The 21605-nt window shown below is 42.8% G+C and overlaps 2 protein-coding genes across 3 annotated transcripts in view; both read left to right on the top strand.

Annotated features, from left to right (window-relative positions):
• LOC120937983 (calmodulin-1) overlaps window positions 1-9157 on the top strand; it is a 29993-nt gene extending 20836 nt beyond the window's left edge. Inside the window, exons 2-6 of the mRNA XM_040351579.1 lie at window positions 2082-2112; window positions 5390-5533; window positions 5717-5823; window positions 7183-7318; window positions 8402-9157. Of these exons, the coding sequence (XP_040207513.1) occupies window positions 2082-2112; window positions 5390-5533; window positions 5717-5823; window positions 7183-7318; window positions 8402-8430 (447 nt within the window). The 3' untranslated portion in view covers window positions 8431-9157. The remainder of the gene's footprint in view (window positions 1-2081; window positions 2113-5389; window positions 5534-5716; window positions 5824-7182; window positions 7319-8401) is intronic.
• Window positions 9158-15180: 6023 nt separating this feature from the next.
• LOC120937981 (calmodulin-beta-like) overlaps window positions 15181-21605 on the top strand; it is a 35395-nt gene continuing 28970 nt past the window's right edge. The window contains exons 1-2 of one of the 2 annotated variants that reach the window (XM_040351577.1): window positions 15181-15379; window positions 20515-20650. In XM_040351577.1, coding sequence (XP_040207511.1) covers window positions 15317-15379; window positions 20515-20650 — 199 coding nt within the window. In that variant the 5' untranslated portion in view covers window positions 15181-15316. The remainder of the gene's footprint in view (window positions 15380-20514; window positions 20651-21605) is intronic. The other variant, XM_040351575.1, reaches the window with a different exon arrangement.

The following is a 21605-nucleotide window of genomic DNA, read 5'->3' as shown; positions in this document are numbered from 1 at the left end:
TTGTACCATAGCTTGCCATTTGTTTGCTGTGATTGGGATTTCCTTTTTAGGCCCTTCTATATTTTCTCTGCTCCAGCAAGGAGGGGGCAGAGCTGCTGTCGGATGTTGAACTCCAGCTAACACCTATTAAGCAATTTACTGCAATAGTTGTGGAATACACATTTTAAAGCTGTAGGGCCCTTTCACACAGGGCAGATCAGTAATGATCCGCCTCCGTGTGTCCGTAAGCTCAGCGGGGATTGCTCCGTATATCCCCGCTGAGCCGGCAGCTGATGGGGCGGTCCCCGCACACTGTGCAGGGACCACCCTATCTCTTCTCCACTCTTCCCTATGGGGGGATCGGATGAACACAGACCGTGTTCATCCGATCCGCAGACGTAAAAAAATAGGATTTTCGCCCGTCTGCATCTGCATCTGATCTTTGCGGAGGCGGGTGATAACGGATGTTCATCCGCTGACACCCGCAATCACAAAGGGACCCAATGTATGTCCCTTTTTTCATCCGCAAACGGATGGATGAAAACGCAGACATACGGTCCGCACATGTGAAAGGGGCCTTAGTGGGCAGCTTGGTTTGTTAGACCTTGTTCACACCATGGAGTAAAGATGTCAGTTTTTCTGCAAGGGTACAAAACCAATTCTCTGTGCCCTGTTGACACCACAATGTGTGGGTATCTGCAACGTGTATGCAGTGTTCTGCACTGGAAAAAACTGCCCTGACATTCCCATTGGTGTGAACAGGGCACATAACAGACATGCATGTGAATCTGAGGTCGCAGTTTTCTGTTCATTTCCCATCAATGGGGTAAACAAGCCCTCAATGTGACCTCAATGTTGGTGTGAATATGGCACATAACTGATGCTGCACTTGTGGTGTGAATGAGCCCTAAAAATTGAGCTGCTTGCATGCTTTTGAATAACTTATGAATTTTGGTTGTCAGTTCTCAACAGCCATCAAATGGCTGGTGTCATAGCCGATCACATGTACAGCACCATGAGAATTGCAGATCAGATAAAGATGGCAGCTTCCTGGCTATAGAGGGGAGTGATTTTGATATTGGTTTCAAAATGCAAAATGTTTATACTTGCCTGTTCTATGCAATGCCAGCAATCTGTCTGCCCCCAGATGTGATCTTACAGCAGATGTGTGATCTGAAAGCTGCTTGAAATTTCCTTATGGCCTTGTATGACCAGCATTTGACTTTGTGGCAGTGGTTCAGTTTCAGGTTTTCGTGCTACTTTAAATGTTTAGCGCAAGAAAATCTAATTCTTTTTAGATGGCTCCTGAAGAGGTCCGAATGGTCCGTGACATGTGTGTGTGTGTGTGTGGGGGGTTTTCTGAGTTTTGCTTCGCTTAAAGGCAAACCTTTTTGCCATTTTGGAGTATTGGTTACAAACCTACTGATTATTGCTTCAAGTGGTTGAACTGGGGTGATGGCTGCAGGCATTGCCTGGTACCATTCTTTAGAGTGGTCAGCTTTCTAGTAACCACTGATGCAGCTAAGTAGCCAATCGGCCATTATCACAAGTAACACCCCCCACTGCTCAGCCCAGGTCTCCTCCTGTCCAACTGGGAGGCCCGAGGAAGCCAGCCGGCATGTCCGACTGCTGGCCAGAGACCGAACAAAGCAGATTGTATTTAGTAACCTGGGAACAAAGCAATCTCATCACTTCCTGATTTCTCTCATCTTAAAGGTGCCGGTTTTAAAAAGGTGTTCAGAAACAGATCTTGGTAATTTCAATACTTTAAGTGCAAAGGAGGGGTTTGTGGTCTTATAGGTTCCATAAAGAGTACCTGTTGCTGTTGAGCAATAAAGTAAACGGTAAAACTTTTTTAATCTACAGAATATCAGCCTTAAAGGCAGCTGCAAAATTGGTATCGGTTGTTTCTCACCCCATCCCAATTATAAGGCATAGTTGGTTCTAGGACAATCGTTGTGGAATCTAGACAGGCTGACTTTTTTTTTTTTTTTTTTGCCATGGAACTGACTTTTCCCCCCTTTGTTGCATGTGTTTTAAGCAGTGTATAGTAAATGCAGAGGGGAACTCTCTAACACTTGTGTTTTCTTTTTTTCTTCCAGGCCGATCAACTGACAGAAGAGCAGATTGCAGGTATGTTTCTAAACTTTCCTGTGTCCCATTCCCCCCCCCCCCCCCCCCCACAAGGCAAATGTAACAAGGGGTATGGTTAGAATCATTGTATATTGTAACTTAGTGAAGGTCTGCTTCAGGGCTTGGCTATAATGCTATTGGCTGTGGTGCTGGTTAGAACTCCCCCCCCCCCCCCCCCCCCATTCTCTTTATGTTCACTAAAGCTCATTTGAATACACAATGAAAGTTACTTCATAGCACATGCCATTGCAATGCTGTGATTGAACAAATGGGGGGGCATAAGGCATTGCCACAGCCCTGTGCACTTGGCATGGACTGGCTTGTGTAGTGGGTGTGCTTTTGTAGGTACCAGGAGTGCACTTGGTTCTACACTCGCGTGACCTGACCCAGATGACGAAGGTCCCATTTAAATCTATTCGTAAAACATGGACCTAGGTTTGCCATTGTGATGCCTATTTATGTCCCGTGCATTACCTTAAACCATGGAAGCAGTTTTGCCACTCAAACTGTTAAACTGCAAATCCCATCATAAGTATTTTATGACTTGTAAAATGGCAGATTACCCCAGCCCTGTGTGTTGCACAAGTTGGTAGATGCGAATGGCAGCTTGTGAAAGGGGTGTGAAGCCAGTCTTTAAGTGTAAAGTAATTTAGGCACCCTTGACTGTTTCTTCACAGCTAGGTCACTGCCTAAACCAATTTTACCCTCTGGTTCATGTAGAACCTTAGAAACCCAAAAATGAAACCCTGCCCCCTCCTGTAAATCCAGTGCCAGCTGAAGCTCCATTAATATGGACAACGCTTGATTGTGAAATGCTGTACATTTCCTGGGTGTAGAAACCAAAAAAAATCTATAGAATGAAGACTAATATGGGTACTTGCAGGCACTAGAAGGAACTCAAACTGTGGCTTTTATTGCCTCCAAGTGGAACCAGAACTGTGGCAATATTGCTTGAAGGGGAAATTAAAATTTCAGGCAAACAGGAACTTATTGTACAAGTGTGCCCAGCAAATTTAGGGAACTTATTGTAAAGTGCCACTTTGGCATTGTAATGGCAGCTCTGACTTGTCACTCTGTAGCTGGTGCTTTAGTTTCTTGTAAATCTGTGTTCAGGAATCTGCCTTGATTGGTTGGGCAAAGGGGTGACCCAATGTCCAGACATGTAGGATTGCCAGGATTTTACACTGAGCTTTGCATGCAGGGAAAAGATTTTATGGCACAAGGCAAATGGTATTTTCTACCTTAAATGTTTGCCAGTAATTAAAGCGGGAGTTCACCCATTTGTAAAAAAAAAAAAAAATTGTCTCCCCTTAGCTTCCTGCTCGTTCGGTCTAGGGGAATCGGCTATTTATTTTAAAATATGTGCAGTACTTACCCGTTTTCGAGCTGCATCTTCTTCCGTCGCTTCCGGGTATGGGTCTTCGGGAGCGGGCGTTCCTTCTTGATTGACAGCCTTCCGAGAGGCTTCCGACGGTCGCATCCATCGCGTCACTCGTAGCCGAACGTCGGTGCGGCTCTATACTGCGCCTGCGCACCGACGTTCGACTTCTTTCGGAAAATCGTGACGCGATGGATGCGACCGTCGGAAGCCTCTCGGAAGCCTGTCAATCAAGAAGGAACGCCATTCCCGAAGCCCATACCCGGAAGCGACGGAGAGGATGCATCTCGTAAACGGGTAAGTACGGATCATATTTTAAAATAAATAGCCGATTCCCCTAGTAAAAATGAGCAGGAATCTAAGGGGGAAAAGTGCCCTCTAAGGGTGAACCCCCGCTTGAACAGCTTGGGCAAGGTGTGGTTCACTTAAACTGAGTGGTTATTGGCTGTATGCAATGTAACTACTGCCTTTCTTCTGTAGCAATCACTGTAAAATTGAATACTTGTGTAGCTTGCTAATGTGGCTCTACAATGGAGCAGCATGATTCTGGCTAAAATGAGAATCAAGATTTATTTTTTTTGGCTTATAAAAGATTACGATTCTTGCAGCAGAACATCTTTCACATTAAAACAAAACATTGGGCTAATACAGTGACATAATATTGCTGCAATTGCCATTTTATTCCATAGGAAAGGGGAGCCCTCAGATGTGGCACATGACCTCCTGCTCTGTAATATAATACTGTTATTAAAGGTGTTTATTACTAAAATCACAGTGTATATATGGGCATATCTGTTCTGCAGTGGTTACTGGGCTGCTTTAAAACTGATCCTTGGTAAAAGTGTTTTTAGGGGAGGGGGTAACAAGGAATAATGAGCGATAAGCTATAGAATGGCTTTTTAGAAGCCTCATATCTAAGGGATCACTTTTTTTATTTTATTTGGTGTTTGGAGGGGGGGAGAGAGCCGCAGGGAATAAGTGAGGGTGGGGGGGGATAATTTTTCTCCCCTTTTTTATTTTCTTTTTCTCCTTTTTATTTTTTATTTCCCCCGGGGGGTGGGTATGGGATACAGATAAGGATGTTTATTGTATAAGGGTGTTATATAATGTAATATATTGTTAAATGGAAATGTTGAAAAACTAATAAATTTTGATAATAAAAAAAAAACTGATCCGCAGGTGCAGATTAGTTTTTACCTGCGGGTTACCTGCACTGAGCCATAGCCTTCTATTACCTGTGAATTTGAGCTTTCTGAAAGTGCACAATATAAGTCTATTGCAAAGTGCAGAAGGCCAAAGGTATGTTGCAGTGGTGCATACACACGCACCGCACTTGTGGAGCGGGGAAAACTGCAGCGCATCATCCATGGGCCCCTTTCACACGGACAGCCTGACCAATTGGACCCTTCATTCACCTCTAATTAGTGGAAGACAAACAAACCTGTGTCCTACCTCCAATACGATCTGCTAAAAAAAAGTGGGCTGTGTCCGCTCTGTATATGCAGAGCAGACACGAACATGCCAGCCACCTGCTCCGCTCATTGTGACCCGTGACCAGTTACCAAGTCGTTTAAGTGGCCCTTGCTCTTCAAAAGGTTGGGCACCCCTACCCTAGGGTCTCTGCTGTCAGAAAAAGATTTGGGCTTGAACTGGTAAACTTCTTGCATTTACAGACTTCTTCTCTAAGAAGGAAGTTGGTTACAATGTTTCCTGTTAAGAACTTGGCAGACTGCCCACATTTTATTACAGCTGAGTGAGCAGATAGTCTCAACTTGTTATATGAAAGAATCGGAAAACTCTGCATTGGAGATAGTCAGGGGGGTTGAATAAAGATCACGGTTTTATGATTGTGCAGCTTTACTATACAATATTTTTAATGAATGGTGTTTTGTTTTCTAGAATTCAAAGAAGCATTCTCACTATTTGACAAGGATGGTGATGGTACTATTACAACAAAGGAGCTGGGCACAGTGATGAGGTCGCTTGGGCAGAACCCAACAGAGGCAGAACTGCAGGACATGATTAATGAAGTAGATGCAGATGGTAAGTCATGTACATGGGTCACTCACCTACTTTTATCAATGCATACATAAACGGTATGATCTTCCTAAAGTCTATTTATGAATCTGTGGGGCTTTCACAAAATTGGTGTCGACTTGCATTGGTTCTTAATTTATATTATGGTGAATGTTTGCACAAAGGCTTACAGGTCTTGTCTCTTTACAGGCAATGGAACAATTGACTTCCCTGAATTCTTAACTATGATGGCAAGGAAAATGAAAGACACAGACTCTGAAGAGGAAATCAGAGAAGCATTCCGTGTGTTTGACAAGGTAATTTCCTATTTTTGTATGGGGGGGGGGGGGGTTCTTTAACAGTAGAGATTTGCTTGAATGCTACCCTGAGCTAGATTTTAAATTGCTAAAAGCTCCATTCTAAGATGAGATTGAGTTTTAACCTCAGACTTTTTTGCTGGACAGCTTGGTCTAAAGTTGAAAAATTTGACAATTGGCAGATCAGCAGATGAAAGGCCTAGAAATGGTAACAATTGCGCAACCCAAAAAACAAACTGTGCAACCAAATATATCATGTGTGCGTCCTTCACATAATAAAATTTAAAGCCCTGGCAATGTATTATATAAATCCTTCCCAAGAATGAATGTAAAACAAACACGGAAACTGACCTGAATTAAACATCCATAGCAAATGACATTCACTGTGGATGGATCCTTGAGTAAAACACGCGTTCTTGGGAAGGATTTGTATATCACTTGGTTTTTACCAAAGGATCCATCCACAGTGAATGTCATTTGCTATGGACGTTTAATTCAGTTTGTCTTGCATTCATTCTTGGGAAGGATTTATGATACATTCCCAGTGCTTTCAATTTTATTATGTGAAGGACTCGCATCTGATATATTTGGTTGCACAATTTGTTACTATTTGCCCCCCTTTTTTTTTTTTTTGCTGAATATTCAGGCTTTGTTTTAGTTGCAGCACCATCAGATATTTAGCCATTATTTAGTTCCACTTTTTGTGTGAGATGGAGAAAATATATATATATATATATATATATATATATATATATATATATATATATATATATATATATATATATTTTTGTCATGGGATTGGTGGGGGGGGGTTGCACTCCCAAAGTTGTTGTTTTTTTTTTTTGTTTTTTTTTTTTGCTGCTAAAATCCTAACATGGATTGGTCTTTAGAGGCAGAAAAGTCAGATGCCCCTAGAAGCAGCTGTAAATGGCCAGTGTGCATGGAGCCTAAAGTGGAACTGATCTCGAAGCTGTCCAAGGAGAATGTGGGAGCTGGAAAATGTTAGGTGTGCAACATGGAACTTATCCGGTGTGGCTTTTTTATTTTTCAAAGGGCTAATCTATAGTTTGCTTTTGCAGATGGGATAACTACAGCATAGACTCTGCAGGTAGTAATCCACTGTAGCCTCTTCTGATTGACACAGCGGTTCCCCATGTGGATTATCTGCAGCTGCTGTAGTTCTGTATAGGGCTTGTTTTGGCTCTATATAGGTAAATGGGTTGCTATTGGGACACTAACAAACTTCCTGCAGAGATTGAGCAGGCATTGGTTCTCATTATGAAGCAACAAACTTTCTTGCCATGCACTGTCCCCTGCTGAAGACTTGACATGCAGACTGTTTTCTGTTATTTATTTTAGGACGGTAACGGCTACATTAGTGCTGCTGAGCTCCGCCATGTTATGACAAATCTCGGTGAGAAGTTAACGGATGAAGAGGTTGATGAAATGATCAGGGAAGCAGATATTGATGGCGATGGTCAAGTAAATTACGAAGGTAGGTTGCTTTGTGATTGGTCCTTGGAACAGGTGGGCTTTGCTTGAATCATGTATTGGGGGAAATTGTGCCTATTGGCACAGGTTGCCACTTGCAAATCTGCAATTCTTGCTGACAGGGAAGCTATTTCAATAAAGTATGCATGGCTAGCCCCCCAACGTAATGCATTAAACAACCTCTGACTCTAAAACCGCTTTAAAGGACTCTAGTCTTACTTTTTCATGTGGAATTTGGTTGGGCTGACCATATATTCAGTAGTCTATTCCAATTGGTTACTACTGCAGGCTAGAACACAATTGCCAATGTACTATGGCTAGATAGAGCACATGTAGCTACAGAACACTTGAGCAAATCCTCAATGTTCACACTGGCCAGCCATGTTCCCATTCCAGCAGTGACTGGCTACTCGGGTCAGTCTGCTTCTCCCAGCAGTGATTTTGTGGCAATCCATTTCTAATGTAAGCACTAGCAGATCATGCTGAGACAAAGTAATTTAGTGCTTCCTCTATGAATTGTATGTGTTTCACAATACCTGCAGCTACAAGGTTGGTGGGACTAGTGTGAGTGTTTGCTTTTCACTTGACTGCTACAGATCTAGTCTAAAATGTATGCTATAAAAAGCCTAAAACGAATCTACCACATCTAAAATTGATTAGCAGTAATTGAATGCTTTCTTTAGGAAATGGCTCTAATGTAATTTTCATTAGTTTGTAAAAAGCTTTAACTTGCTGCTGTATAGGAAAGTGTGATTTGCTCCATTGTCTGGAGTTGGAGGTCTTGTTTGAAAGCTAACTTTAAGCCTAAATCTGTGCTGGTCTATAGGGTATTTGGTTTAAAAAAAAAAAAAATACAGCAAGGATCTCTAAACTGCTGCCCTGCAGCTCTTGCAGAACTACACCTCCTCCTGTGAGGCATTGTAAAACTGACGTTTAGGCATGATGGGATTTGTAGTTCCTGAATTAGAGTGCCTTCAGAGATCCAAACAAGGCTGTCAGTTGACTGCTGGTGGGCTCTTTATTGACTAGTCAAAGAATACTTTTGAATTGGCACATTGACTGATTACTGTTTTTGTTTCTCTTGCAGAGTTTGTACAAATGATGACGGCAAAGTGAAGACTGTACAGAATGTGTTAAATTTCTTGTACAAAGATGTTTATTTGCCTTTCTTTGTTTGTAACTTATCTGTAAAATGTTCCCCCCCTTACTGTCAGATTGCATGTATAGTAATTTTAGAATTCCAATCATGTTTCCCATACTGTCACTGTCTTTTCTTTACAACTTACTCTTTTTGGTTTCCATGAAAAGTTGATAAAGTAACAAATGCTGCATGTGGCTTACTCTGGATTTTTCTCAAAGCCCTTTGTGCACATGGAAGAGCTGGATGAATTGGATCACACAATGGAATATCTGGGCTCTACAGATTTTTATTTTCCTCTCCCAAAGTTGGATTTCTTCAAGTAACTTGTCTGCTTGTCGGAATGTGGAGTCAACAACTCTAAACTACAGATAGTTAAACAATATTGAACTTATGTTGCACTAATGCAAAGCTGGTATATCCAGATACATGTCTTGTATCTTTTTTATTTTTCTGCCTTCCCTCCCATTTCTTTGCTCCAGACCTACGTATGGAACATCACTATGCTTTTTACTTTTTTTTTTTTTTTTTTCTATTTCTCTCTCCACTGTTGTGAAGGGTCTGCATGTGATTTGTAAACTCCTTCACCAGTCAAAGGTTTACTTTTTGGTTTAGCCACTTTTCAGAAAACCTGCTTATGGCACAATTTGCCTCAAATCCATTCCAAGTTGTATATTTGTTTTACAATAAAAATTAAAAAAAAAATCCTTTGTCTTTTGTTAAATCTGCTGATGAGAAAATGTTCTAGAAGTTGGAGCTTGGTGGCAGGATCCATCATTGGGATAATATCAACTACATTGGTTGCTTGAGCTAACAGATGTCATCTTGATATGATCAGACTAGATTATGTCATCACACAATTTTGACCTTGCTGGCAGAGTCCCTGTTATGCACTACACATCACATTGGAACTGGTTGCTGTGGGCAGTGAGAACAAGTCTTGTAACTCTTGGGCAGCATTTTGGGTAACAGGCTGATTTGCCAAGATTGGGAAAACTCTGTGACTTGCATTTAAGATGCCATTCATTTGAATGACCCCAAATTGCAGTGCAGGTCTGCCACAATTGTCGCACGATAATTCACACTGCAATCTGCATCGCGGGAAGTATGTCGCCCAAAGATTTAGGAGCTACTTTGGGGCAACATGTTTCCTGCAATGCGATTTGAGGTGTTCAAATGAATGGCATCTCAAATGTCATTCACACATCGGCGCTGTCAAGTCGCAGGCAAATCTGCCTGCAATTCAAAACGCTGTAGTGAGTGCAGCCTCAACATGGAGCTCCTTTCTTGCTCTATTTAGTTGCCATATATTTTTGGCCCATGTATAATGCACTCCATGTTCCCTGGAGCCATCTGTTGGTTAACTGCTTCCTTACTGGGCACTTAAACCTCCTCCCACCCAGACCAATGTTCATCTTTCAGCCCTTTCTCTTTGATTGCATGGTCTTGTAACACTGTACCCAAAAAAATATCCACCCCCCCCACACACACACACACACACACACACACACACACACAAATGGAGCATTCTTTTGGTTGTATTTGATCACCTCCTGGGTTATTGTGTATAAAAATACTGAATTTTGAAAAACTGGTTTATTTTGCAAACTGGTAACTTTTTCTCCATTTACACTGATGCTGCACTGGTAGATAACACTGAGGCAGTGCCGATTGGCACCACTGGTGGGTATTCATGGGTGACACTGGCAGTCAGTACTGGTTGGCACAGATGAGGCAGCTGTGCCTCTTCCTCTTTGGGACCTTCAACAGAAGTTTATAACATAAGTAGGAAATGTATTGTTACATTTTCAGTCTCTTTATATAACAACCAGTGGTGATTATATGCCACCCCAAGAAAGCTCTGTGTGTGGCAAGCTACAACGTCTTATGGGTATAATGTTGCATAACTGTGCAATTGTCATTCAAAGTGCAACAGCACTAAACTGGGCAGGGAGTGGCAGTGCCTTACATTGAAGCGGTTAATCTTTATCTGCCGTTGCACTAAATAACAAGCTTCCTGTTCATTCCCAAACTGAAGACCTGGTAATTGCCAGCGTAGTGGTCAGTACTAGCAGGGAGAGGGATGAGAAGCCAGCAGCATTGTGGGGATCACTGAAGTGACCGTGAACGACTAGTGGGAGGAGGCAGAGCTGACTAACCTGGCCAGCTGGAAATGGTTCAGTTCCAGCTTTTGGATGCCCACCCCCCTTTGAATTCAGATCAGTTTGGTCCCTGTAGTCCATCACTGAGCTGGAGGCCAATACTAAAAACGGTTAGTAGGCTACCAGTACAGAAAGTTCACTCAAACAGGAACCTGTAGAGGGCAGGGACAACGCTTCACATTACCAGAAAGTGTCAAAACCTGATTATATTGCTGCATGCTAGGTATCTGAGCACTGGTGCTGCAGAAGGATGCATTGTAAATTCACCATACACGCTACAACCTAACTAACCTAATCTTCAGATTTATCAAAGCAGCACACAAGGACCTACCTGGACAATGCATTAAATTTGTATCAAATCGGGCAAGTGCTGGTCTGTTTGGGTTTGTAGTGATCAACAAGGAATAGGGAGCATCTACTGTGGCACCTGACAATCCAAGGGGTCACACAACACTGAATATTTGGGGAGCTATAGAAGACTGTCATACTGTGGGCATCCTTCTGGAGATGTTTAACTGCTTCCTGCCTGGCCATTGCAAAAACTACATCCCAGCGGTAGTCCTAATGCTCTGGGTGGACAACATGACATCCTCCCTGGAACGCTCCACTGCTGGTACCATGTGATCGCTGTGACCAATCACAGCAGATCATATGACAATTATAAACAAATGGATTTGATTTATACGATTTGTGTATCACTGATTGGTATAGATGGTGCCCAATCACGGCTCATCTGTACCATTTGATTAGCTTTGGCCAATCGCAACAATACACGAAATCTATTTTGTTCAGTAAAAATGCGTTACACTATGGTTACAGTATGTAAAGAAAAAATATATTTTTTTTTTTTTTACATATTACCACTACTCGGTTATGTGATGACACTGCACTTGTGACAAAATGTAAATGAGAAAAAAAAAATTTGACAAAAAATGAGAAGTTCTAAAAAAAAAAAAAAAACTTGCCATGCCTCTTTAAATACCTTGGACTGTCTACGTTCTGAAAGGTTATTTTGAGGGATATTTGTACTGTTCTGGAATTTTTGGGCCTCAAGAAATGAGGCTGTCAGTACATCAGGATCGATTTTTAGATATGTACTAGGGTTGTCCTGATACCGAGTATTAGCGGGAGTACTCGTACTCCCGCAAATACCCCCGATGCCAAAATAGAATACTTCCCCCGCCACCGTCGTGTGTCGCAAAGCCGCCGCGTTAATCACCGCCGCCGTCAGCTTTCGTTTGAATAGCTGTTTTCCCCGCCGCGCATAGACACTCCCCCTTGGACGGATCTGTCCAATCGCGAGCAAGGGGGAGTGTCTCTATACACAGTGCGGCAGGAAAAACGGCTATTCAAACAAAAGCTGACTAATGTTCCCCGCGCGGTGATTAACGCGGCAGCGGCATCATTTAGGTACGGGGGACATGGCTGAATATGTTTGGGGACACATTTAAAAAAAAAAAAAAAAGTATCGGTACTTGTACTCAGTCCTAAAGTGGTATCGGGACAACCCTAATATGTACAATATTGGCATGCCTGCCTGTACACACACATGAAATTGTATGGCAAGGTTTAGGAGTGTCTATGGGAATGACCTCGACCTTCTACTGCATGCTCTACTCCTGTTGCTACCAAACTAGCCTTTGACCTAAAACCGAGGTGGGACCAATAGAGGATGAGGAATGGGAGGAGGCACTGGTGTCCTGCAAGGCAGTGTCTCCTTAGCTCTCTGACAGGCTTTCCTAGATTTACATACTCCCATCGGGCATACAACAACACTGGTATGTTGTATGTATGTGAATATATATATATATATATATATATATATATATATATATATATATAAAGGCTGTTACTGATTAAAATTTTCATGTTCGATGAATCAATTTTTTTTAAAATCAACTAATTTTGATTAATTATAACGCACATACATTTTTCGGATCACCACCGTATATAGTCCCCACTGTAATATCCACAGACCTCTCCCCCCCACTGTAATATCCACAATAACCCTCCCCCGACTGTAATATCCACAGACATCTCTCCACTGTAATATCCACAGACATCTCTCCACTGTAATATCCACAGACATCTCTCCACTGTAATATCCACAGACATCTCTCCACTGTAATATCCACAGACATCTCTCCACTGTAATATCCACAGACATCTCTCCACTGTAATATCCACAGACATCTCTCCACTGTAATATCCACAGACATCTCTCCACTGTAATATCCACAGACATCTCTCCACTGTAATATCCACAGACATCTCTCCACTGTAATATCCACAGACATCTCTCCACTGTAATATCCACAGACATCTCCCCCCACTGTAATATCTACAGACATCTCCCCCCACTGTAATATCCACAGACATCTCCCCCCACTGTAATATCCACAGACATCTCTCCACTGTAATATCCACAGACATCTCTCCACTGTAATATCCACAGACCTCTCCCCCACTGTAATATCCACATCTCCCCCCACTGTAATATCCAAAGACATCTCCCCCCACTGTAATATCCAAAGACATCTCCCCCCACTGTAATATCCAAAGACATCTCCCCCACTGTAATATAATATCCACAGACATCTCCCCCACTGTAATATCCACAGACATCTCCCCCACTGTAATATCCACAGACATCTCCCCCACTGTAATATCCAGACATCTCCCCCCACTGTAATATAATATCTACAGACCTCTCCCCCACTGTAATATCCACAATCACCCCCCCCCCCCCACTAATATCCAGACACCTCCACACTGTAATATCCACAGACATCTCCCCCACTGTAATATCTACAGACATCTCCCCCACTGTAATATCTACAGACATCTCCCCCACTGTAATATCCACAATCACCCCCCCCCACTGTAATATCCACAATCACCCCCCCCCACTGTAATATCCACAGACACCTCCCACACTGTAATATCCACAGACATCTCCCCACTGTATAGGAAGATTAATGCTTGCTTAGTCTTACCAGAGAAGCCGGCCGAACACGAGCAGCTGAGGCTGGGTGATGACGTCAGCGTGCCGCTCTAGGCTCACCTAGGCCGCCGCCGGGGTGGACCAAGATGGCGCCGCTCCGAGAGCTAGGCCTAAGCCGCGGCCTTTCCTATGGCTGAGGCAGCAGCGGAGCTCCACGGATCACGTGGTGAGCCGATCCGAATATGGTGACCTGTTCGGATCACGGATCATTTACGATCCGTTGCACCACTAGTACCGATCAAAAGAATTTACGATTAATCAAGTTATTAATCTTTAATTTCCCCAGCCCTAATATATATATATATATATATATATATATATATATATATATTGTATATTTTCTCATACTGAGGTGTGCTCTGTGTTGGGTCATTTGGGGTGTGGCTATTTTCCATTGTTCTATTGTATCTGTCTGCCTTGGGTATTATGGGATGTGTATGTAGATTAGCTGTGAAAGGGGAGGGGGAGGATTCCTCCAACAGCTCACCCTGCTGATTGGACAGGCTGATGAGAAGTTTGAATATCTCTGTGTACCTGTGTTTCAATAAACAGTTCATGGTCAGCAGCCAAAACAAGTACTGCCTAGTTTGTGGTTGCAAGCGGGGGGAATATCTGATATCTATATTCAGACTGGAGGAAGCGGTACATGAGGAAAGCACCCAAGCAGGGTGTGGAAGGTCTTATGAGCTCTTCTCTCTGCTCCAGGACAATCAATTCTAGGTCTTCTGAGCTCATTGTCCCCACCACCTCCTGGAGCCCTCATCCGGGTGTTGTCCCGCTCCCCACACCCGCTGCATACTCGCCCAGGGCAGCACCTGATTGGTCAGGCTGTCCCTGGGCCCACAGAGTGCCGATGGTGGAGGTGGAGTCATCAGCATTAACAAGAAGCTGCAGGGAGAAGTGAGAGCTGAAAAGAAGCCCTGCGCCAGCGCGAACCCACCAGTAATTTTAATGGAGCCAAGTGGCGGAACTTTTTCCAGCACTTGGCTTTGCACTGGGACATTGCTTTAATGCGCTGGGACATAGATCAATTTCTGGGGCGGTTGGGAGATATGTACATACAGTAGCACAGATCTAGCTATCTGGCACTGAGCATGTGAGATAACAATTGGACAGAGATAAGAGTTTCTGCTTCTGGTCTGGGTAAAAATACAGCAGCAGTACCTGCCCCTGTGTGTATAAGATCACGTGACTCGGTTTTCTGTCTCTCTCTCTCTCTTTGCACTTCCTCCTTCTAGAGTTTCTGACACAGAGACAGAAAGTGATGTACATAAATATACTCTGTGAACATTAGTAGCAGAGCCACTTACAGACAGTAGAAAGCAGCACATCCTAATATTTGGTTGTGAGATTTTCTAATACAGGCAGTTCCCGTGCATTATTTTATGTGTGTACAACAATTAAGCAATCCAGCCATGTTTGCACTTGCTGTCTTAAGAAAATGCAAATCAACAGGGGACTGTATCAACTAGTTTTGACAGCGGTAATCTATTGGCTGCCTTGCGTAAATAGTTCTAACTACAAATAAAAGATGTAAATCCAGTTTGGGTGTGGCTTTCTTAGAACATTTATGTCAGTGACTTGCATCGGTTCTCCATTTGTCAAAAACTTCTTCTGGTGCAGGTTTGATCTAAGGCTTACAGGTCTTGTCTCTTTACAGGCAACGGAACAACTGACTTCCCTGAATTCTTGACTATAATGGCAAGTGAATTAGAAAACACAGAAGAGGGAATCATTGACGCATTCCGTAAATTTGACAAGGTAACATCCTATCTTGTATGTAAATTCTGTACAGTACTTATGAAGTGGTAGAGTAACTTTGCATTCCACCATAAGTGAGATTCAGACTTGACTGAGCAATTAAATCTAATCGGGGGAAGGCAAGGCTTGTACATGAGTCCTTAGGAACAAATGGTCCATGATTTTCTTTCTAACCATATGCCTAGACATAGACTAAAGCTTTGCACAATGAACATGTGCCTTTGTGTCAGACCACATTCCCTGTGGATGAGATTCCCTGTGTTACTGCAATTCTGTACCTTTCATCAATTCCCAGTGGAGGTTAAAGTGGTATTAAATAGACATGTGCGTTCCCGTTCGTAACGAATGGATTTTCGTACAAATTTGTTAGTATTCGTACATTCGGATCAATTCAAACATCCAAAAAGCTGAGAGAACCAAAATACGAAAATTACGGAATTACGAATAAGCAAAATAACGAACAAGCGAAAATACGAACGTATGATTGAACAATCTTACTGAAATACAAATTGGAAATTGTAAATTGGAATCCATGCGTCTGGCCCCTTTCTTGACACCGGCGCATGGATTCCAATGTGGGGAGGCTGTTTTTTTTTTTGAAGCACCAATTAGAGCCAGAGGCTCTAATAGGCTTCAATATAGGGTGGACTCGGGTCACAGAGAGTGCGCTCCGAGCTCACCCAGGTGTGTTAGAACACCGAATTAATATTCGATGTTGTAACACTGATCCTTCTCCCGGCCAATCGGGAAGCAGGTTTTGAGACCGGTCACTCGATTGACTGTAAGGACAGGCGATCCTATTGGATGCCTAGGTGGAGGGGGGAGGAGCTGGAGGCTGCCATGGAGGAGAGGACTCAAAGCTGAGCCGCTGCACCGTGCTGCCTGCCATACGCCACCTGCCACAATGGGTTTGTTCCTACTCCCACTCTCGCTGTTCCATTATAAGTCGCTGATCGCTGCCATTAGTAGAATAAAAAATAATAATAATACAAATTCAAGTATGAATAACATAGTTGGTAGACACTATAACTTTCATGCAAACCAATCAATATACACTTATTTGTATTTTCTCTTTACCAAAGATACGGAAGAATACATTTTGGCCTAAATTTATGAAGAAATCATTTTTTATTGGATACGTTTTATAGCAGAAAGTAAATTTTTTTTTGTTTTTATCCAGGATTTTCAGTCTTTTTTAATTCCAGTTGTGCTCATAGCTTTACATACCCTGGCAGAATTTATGATTTCTTGGCCATTTTTTTAGAGAATATGAATGATAACACAAAAACTTTTCTTTTACTAATGGTTAGTGTTTGACTGAAGCCATTTATTATCAATCAACTGTGTTAAAGGGTCACTAAAGGAAAAAAATGTTTTTGCTGAAATGACTGTTTACAGGGTATAGAGACATAAAAGTTAACTGATTCCTTTTAAAAATGATTACAAATAGATTATATTCAATCATATAATGTGCCTACAGTTTCACTTTCGTTTTTAAACTGGTTTCATGTTTCTGTGAAGTAAAGAGACCCACAGAACAAAAACAAACAAATCCAGGGCAGTGTTTTGTTTTTAAAATGAATCTGATTGGTTCTGTTGAGTTTTAGACACACAATAATGACAGCTTAGACCATCGTGAAAAGCTCCCAGTACGATGGTTATAAGGAAATAGACAACCAGGAAGTGTGGAGATCAGAGCAGTTTTACAGCAACATCAAAGCAAAAACGAGCAATGAGGACATGAAACCAGTACTGCAGTAAGGTAAAGGAAGCTATTTAGCTAAAAAAAAAAAATTCCTTTAGTGATCCTTTAACTCTTTTTAAATCATAATGGCAACAGAAACTACCCTGATTTTAAAGTTTACATACACCAGTTCTTAATACCGTGTATTGCCACCTTTAACATCAATGACAGCTTGAAGTCTTTTGTGGTATTTGTGGATGTGGCTCTTTATCTTCTCAGATGGTAAAGCTGCCCATTCCTCTTGGCAAAAAGCCTCCAGTTCCTGTAAATTCTTGGGCTGTCTTGCATGAACTACACATTTGAGATCTCCCCAGAGGGACTCAATGATATTGAGATCGGGAGACTGAGGTGGCCACAAAAGAACCTTCACTTTATTCTGCTGTAGCCAATGACAGGTGGACTTGGCCTTGTGTTTTGGATCATTGTCATGTTGGAATGTCCAAGTACGTCCCATGCGCAGCTTCCTGGCTGATGAATGCAAATGTTCCTCCAATATTTTTTGATAGCGTACTGCATTCATCTTGCCATCAATTTTGACCAAATTTCCTGTGCCTTTGTAGATCACACATTCCCAAAACATCAGCGATCCACCTCCGTGTTTCACAGTAGGAATGGTGGACCTTTCATCATAGGCCTTGTTGACTCCTCTCCAAATGTAGCGTTTATGGTTGTAGCCTAAAAAAAATTTTTTGGTCTCATCACTTTACATGACTTTGTGCCAGAAGGCTTGTCTCTGTGCTGTTTGGCGTATTGTAAGTGGGATACTTTGTGACATTTGTGTAGTAATGGCTTTCTTCTGGTGACTCGACCATGCAGCCCATCTTTCTTCAAGTGCCTCCTTATTGTGCATCTTGGAAACAGCCACACCACATGTTTTCAGAGAGTCCTGTATTTCACCTGAAGTTATTTGTGGGTTTTTCTTTGAATCCCAAACAATTTTCCTGACATTTGTGGCTGAAATTTTGGTTGGTCTACCTGACCGTGGTTTGGTTCCAACAGAAACCCTCATTTTCCACTTCTTTATTAGAGTTTGAACACTGGTGATTGCCATTCTTAATTCCTTGGCTATCTTTTTATATCCCTTTTCTGCAGATCCTTTGATAATTCTTTTGCTTTCCCCATGACTCAGAATCCAGAAACGTCAGTGCAGAACTGGATGAAAGATGCAAGGGTCTGTCATGAGTCCAGAAACTCATTGACCTTTTATACACACATACTAATTACAAGCAAACAGATCACAGATGAGGATGATTACCTTTAATAGCCAACACAATAATCATGTCAAATGTAAATAATAGGGATAAGTCCATGAGGCACCAGGCACCTCATTGGCCTTAACTCATGGTATGCCTACAGTTTTTACAAAGTAGCTGCATTCCTGGAATTCAGCTTTAAAACATCAATGAAAGTTTAGTTATTGGGTTTAAATCAATTTTAAAGAGAGACTGGAAAAGCATATGCTCACTGCTGTGACACGCTTACATTTTCATTAAGAGAGAACTTGAATGAGCTTGCACTTCATCATCTTGTACTATTAAGAATTTCATGTTTTTACAGGCACCCAGCTCCCACTTCCTCCCTGGCACCGCGGCCCTGGAAGAAAGATCACCCCCCCCTCCCTCCAATCTTCTGGGACACGTCGCAGGTCCTAGAATATTACCCGGCCAATCACGGCGCATCTCGCGCATGCGCAGTGCTCGCCCGGCTGTGAAGCCACAGCCGGGCGCCTACAGTAACAATGCAGGGGCTGAGGAGAGGAGCAGGGCTTCGTGCGCCCACATCGCTGGACTGTGGGACAGATGAGTGTCTGATTATTAAAAGTCAGCAGCTACACTTTTTGTAGCTGCTGACTTTTAAATGGGTGGAACTCCGCTTTAATGTCACTGGTCCCCAAAAGAGTGTCAATAGTGTCACTTAGTGTCTGATTTGTCAGCCGCAATGTCGCAGTCCTGCTATAATTCGCTGATCGCCACCATTACTAGAAAATCCCATGTAGACGCTATAACTTTTGTGCAAACCAATCAATATACGCGTATTGGGAATTTTCTTACAAAAAATATGTAGCAGAATTCATATTGGCCATTTTGCTTATTGGATATGTAATAAAGCAGAAAGTAAAAAAATATTATTTCTATTTTTATTGTCTGTCTTTTTTTTGTTTATACTGCAAAAAATAAAACCCACAGAGGTGATCAAATACCACCCCAAAAAAAAGCTCTATTTGTGTGGAAAAAAAGGCATCAATATTATTTGTGTACAGTGTTGCACAACCACGCAATTGTCAATTAAATTAACACAGTGCCGTATCGCAAAACATGGCCTGGTCATGAAGGGGGGTAAACCTTCCGGAGCTGAAGTACTGAAAGGTGTTGTAAAGGTTCGTGTTTTTTCACCTTAATGCATTCTATGCATTAAGGTGAAAAAACACCTGGCAATCATGGGAACCCCAGCCACCATGTCCTATGCCACAACCTGCTCTATACCACCCCAACCTGCCCTCTGCCACCCCAACCTGCTCTATACCCCCCTAACTTGCCCTATGCTACATCAGTCTGCCCTATATCACCCCAACCTGCCCTATGCCACCGCAACCTGCCCTATGCCACCCCAGCCTGCCCTATACCACCACAAACTGCCCTATACCACCTCAGCCTGCTCTTTACCACCCCAGCCGGCCCTATGCCACCTCAGCCTGACCTATGCCACTGCAACCTGCCATATACCACCCCAGCCTGCCCTATACCACCCCAGCCTGCCCTTTGCCACCCCAGCCTGCCCTATATCACCCCAACCTGCCCTATACCACTGCAACATACACTCAGCGGCTATGGACGCTGTGTTTATGACACAGGAGCATGCCTGCAAGGTAACCCCCTCGTGAGAGAATTTCCCAGAGGGGGTTGGCTATTGCGAGGAGGAGCCAGGACAGCCGCCGTGGAACCCCAGAAAAGGTGGATCGGGGCCACTCTGTGCAAAACGAACTGCACAGTGGAGGTAAGTATGACATGTTGTTATTTTAATAAAAATTATAAAAATGAGCCTTTACAATCACTTTAAACTCTCTTTGCAGGATTCTAGGGTTTATCTAGTATTTGAATTGCTCGTGGGATTGCAGCATGCACTCTGCCTGTAATATCTATATCGATACAAAGGGTTGTTTTTTAAACACTTTTAAATTCCAAACTTCCTGCAGAGATTCTGAGCAGGTAGCGGGTGTTTCGTCTTTTGAGGGAACAAATTTGCCCATAAAAAACATTCTTCAGCCAAGGTACAGAGAATCTACTGAAGACATACAAACTGCTTCCCATGGGTGTATTGATACACAAGGCAGACTTCTATGTAATTCACCTTGTAAAGTCCTCTACAATCTTTAACTGTTTTCTGTTTTTAGGATGGTGATGGCTACATTAGAGCTGATGAGCTTCGTCTTGTTATGATGACCTTTGGTGAGCTAATAACAGATGAAGAGATTGATGAAATGATCAGGGAAGCAGATATTGATGAAGTTGGTAAAGTAAATTCCAAAGGTAGGTTGCTTTTTGATCAGTCTTTTTCCTTATTGAACCCAAGTGGGTTTTCCATATTGGGAAGTTGGGCCTCATTCACATACTGTAGGCTGCCTTTGGCAAATATGCGATTCTTGTTGGCAGGGAAACTATTCCCATGCACACTTTGTGTGAGCACAGCCAGATTTTTACCCTGTACAAGTCAATGGTCTGCACTGCTGTATTTCACATGTGATCATGCATTAGGACCTCTGATGGTCCCCGGACAGTTTGGGGCAGATCCAAAAAAGGATTACGCCGGCGTATCTACTTATACGCCGGCGTAATTTTAAATTTCCCGCGTTGTATCTTTGTTTTGAATCCTCAAAACAAGATACGACGGCATCTGGGATCGATCCGACAGGCGTATGTCTTAGTACGCCGTCGGATCTAAGCTGCAATTTTTTGGCGGCCGCTAGGTGGCGTTCCCGTCGAAATCCGCATAGAGTATGCAAATTAGCTAGTTACGGGGATCCACGAACGTACGTCGGCCCGGCGCATTTTTTAACGTCGTTTGCGTTCGGCTTTTTCCGGCGTATAGTTAAAGCTGCTGTTCTGAGGCGTACTCAATGTTAAGTATGGCCGTCGTTCCCGCGTACAATTTTGAATTTTTTACGTCGTTTGCGTAGAATGACGTCACTGTCGTAAGCATTGGCTTGTTCCGGGTTAATTTCGAGCATGCGCACTGGGCTACCCCCACGGCCGGCGCATGCGCAGTTTAAAAAAAACGTTGTTCACGTCGGGTCACAACGTATTTACATAAAACACGCCCCCATCACTTCCATTTGAATTCCGCGCCCTTATGCCGCAACAGATACACTACGCCGCTGTAACTTACGGCGCGAATTCATTGAGGATTCAAACCAAAAAAAAGTAAGTTACAGCGGCGTAGTGTATCTTAGATACGCTACGCCCGGCGCAATAATGCGCCGTTGTA

The sequence above is a fragment of the Rana temporaria genome, chromosome 4 (genome assembly GCF_905171775.1).
Source record: "Rana temporaria chromosome 4, aRanTem1.1, whole genome shotgun sequence".
In the NCBI taxonomy this organism is placed as follows: Eukaryota; Metazoa; Chordata; class Amphibia; order Anura; family Ranidae; genus Rana; species Rana temporaria.
The sequence above is the reverse complement of the archived record's forward strand: the minus strand, read 5'-3'. Positions and strand labels throughout refer to the sequence as shown.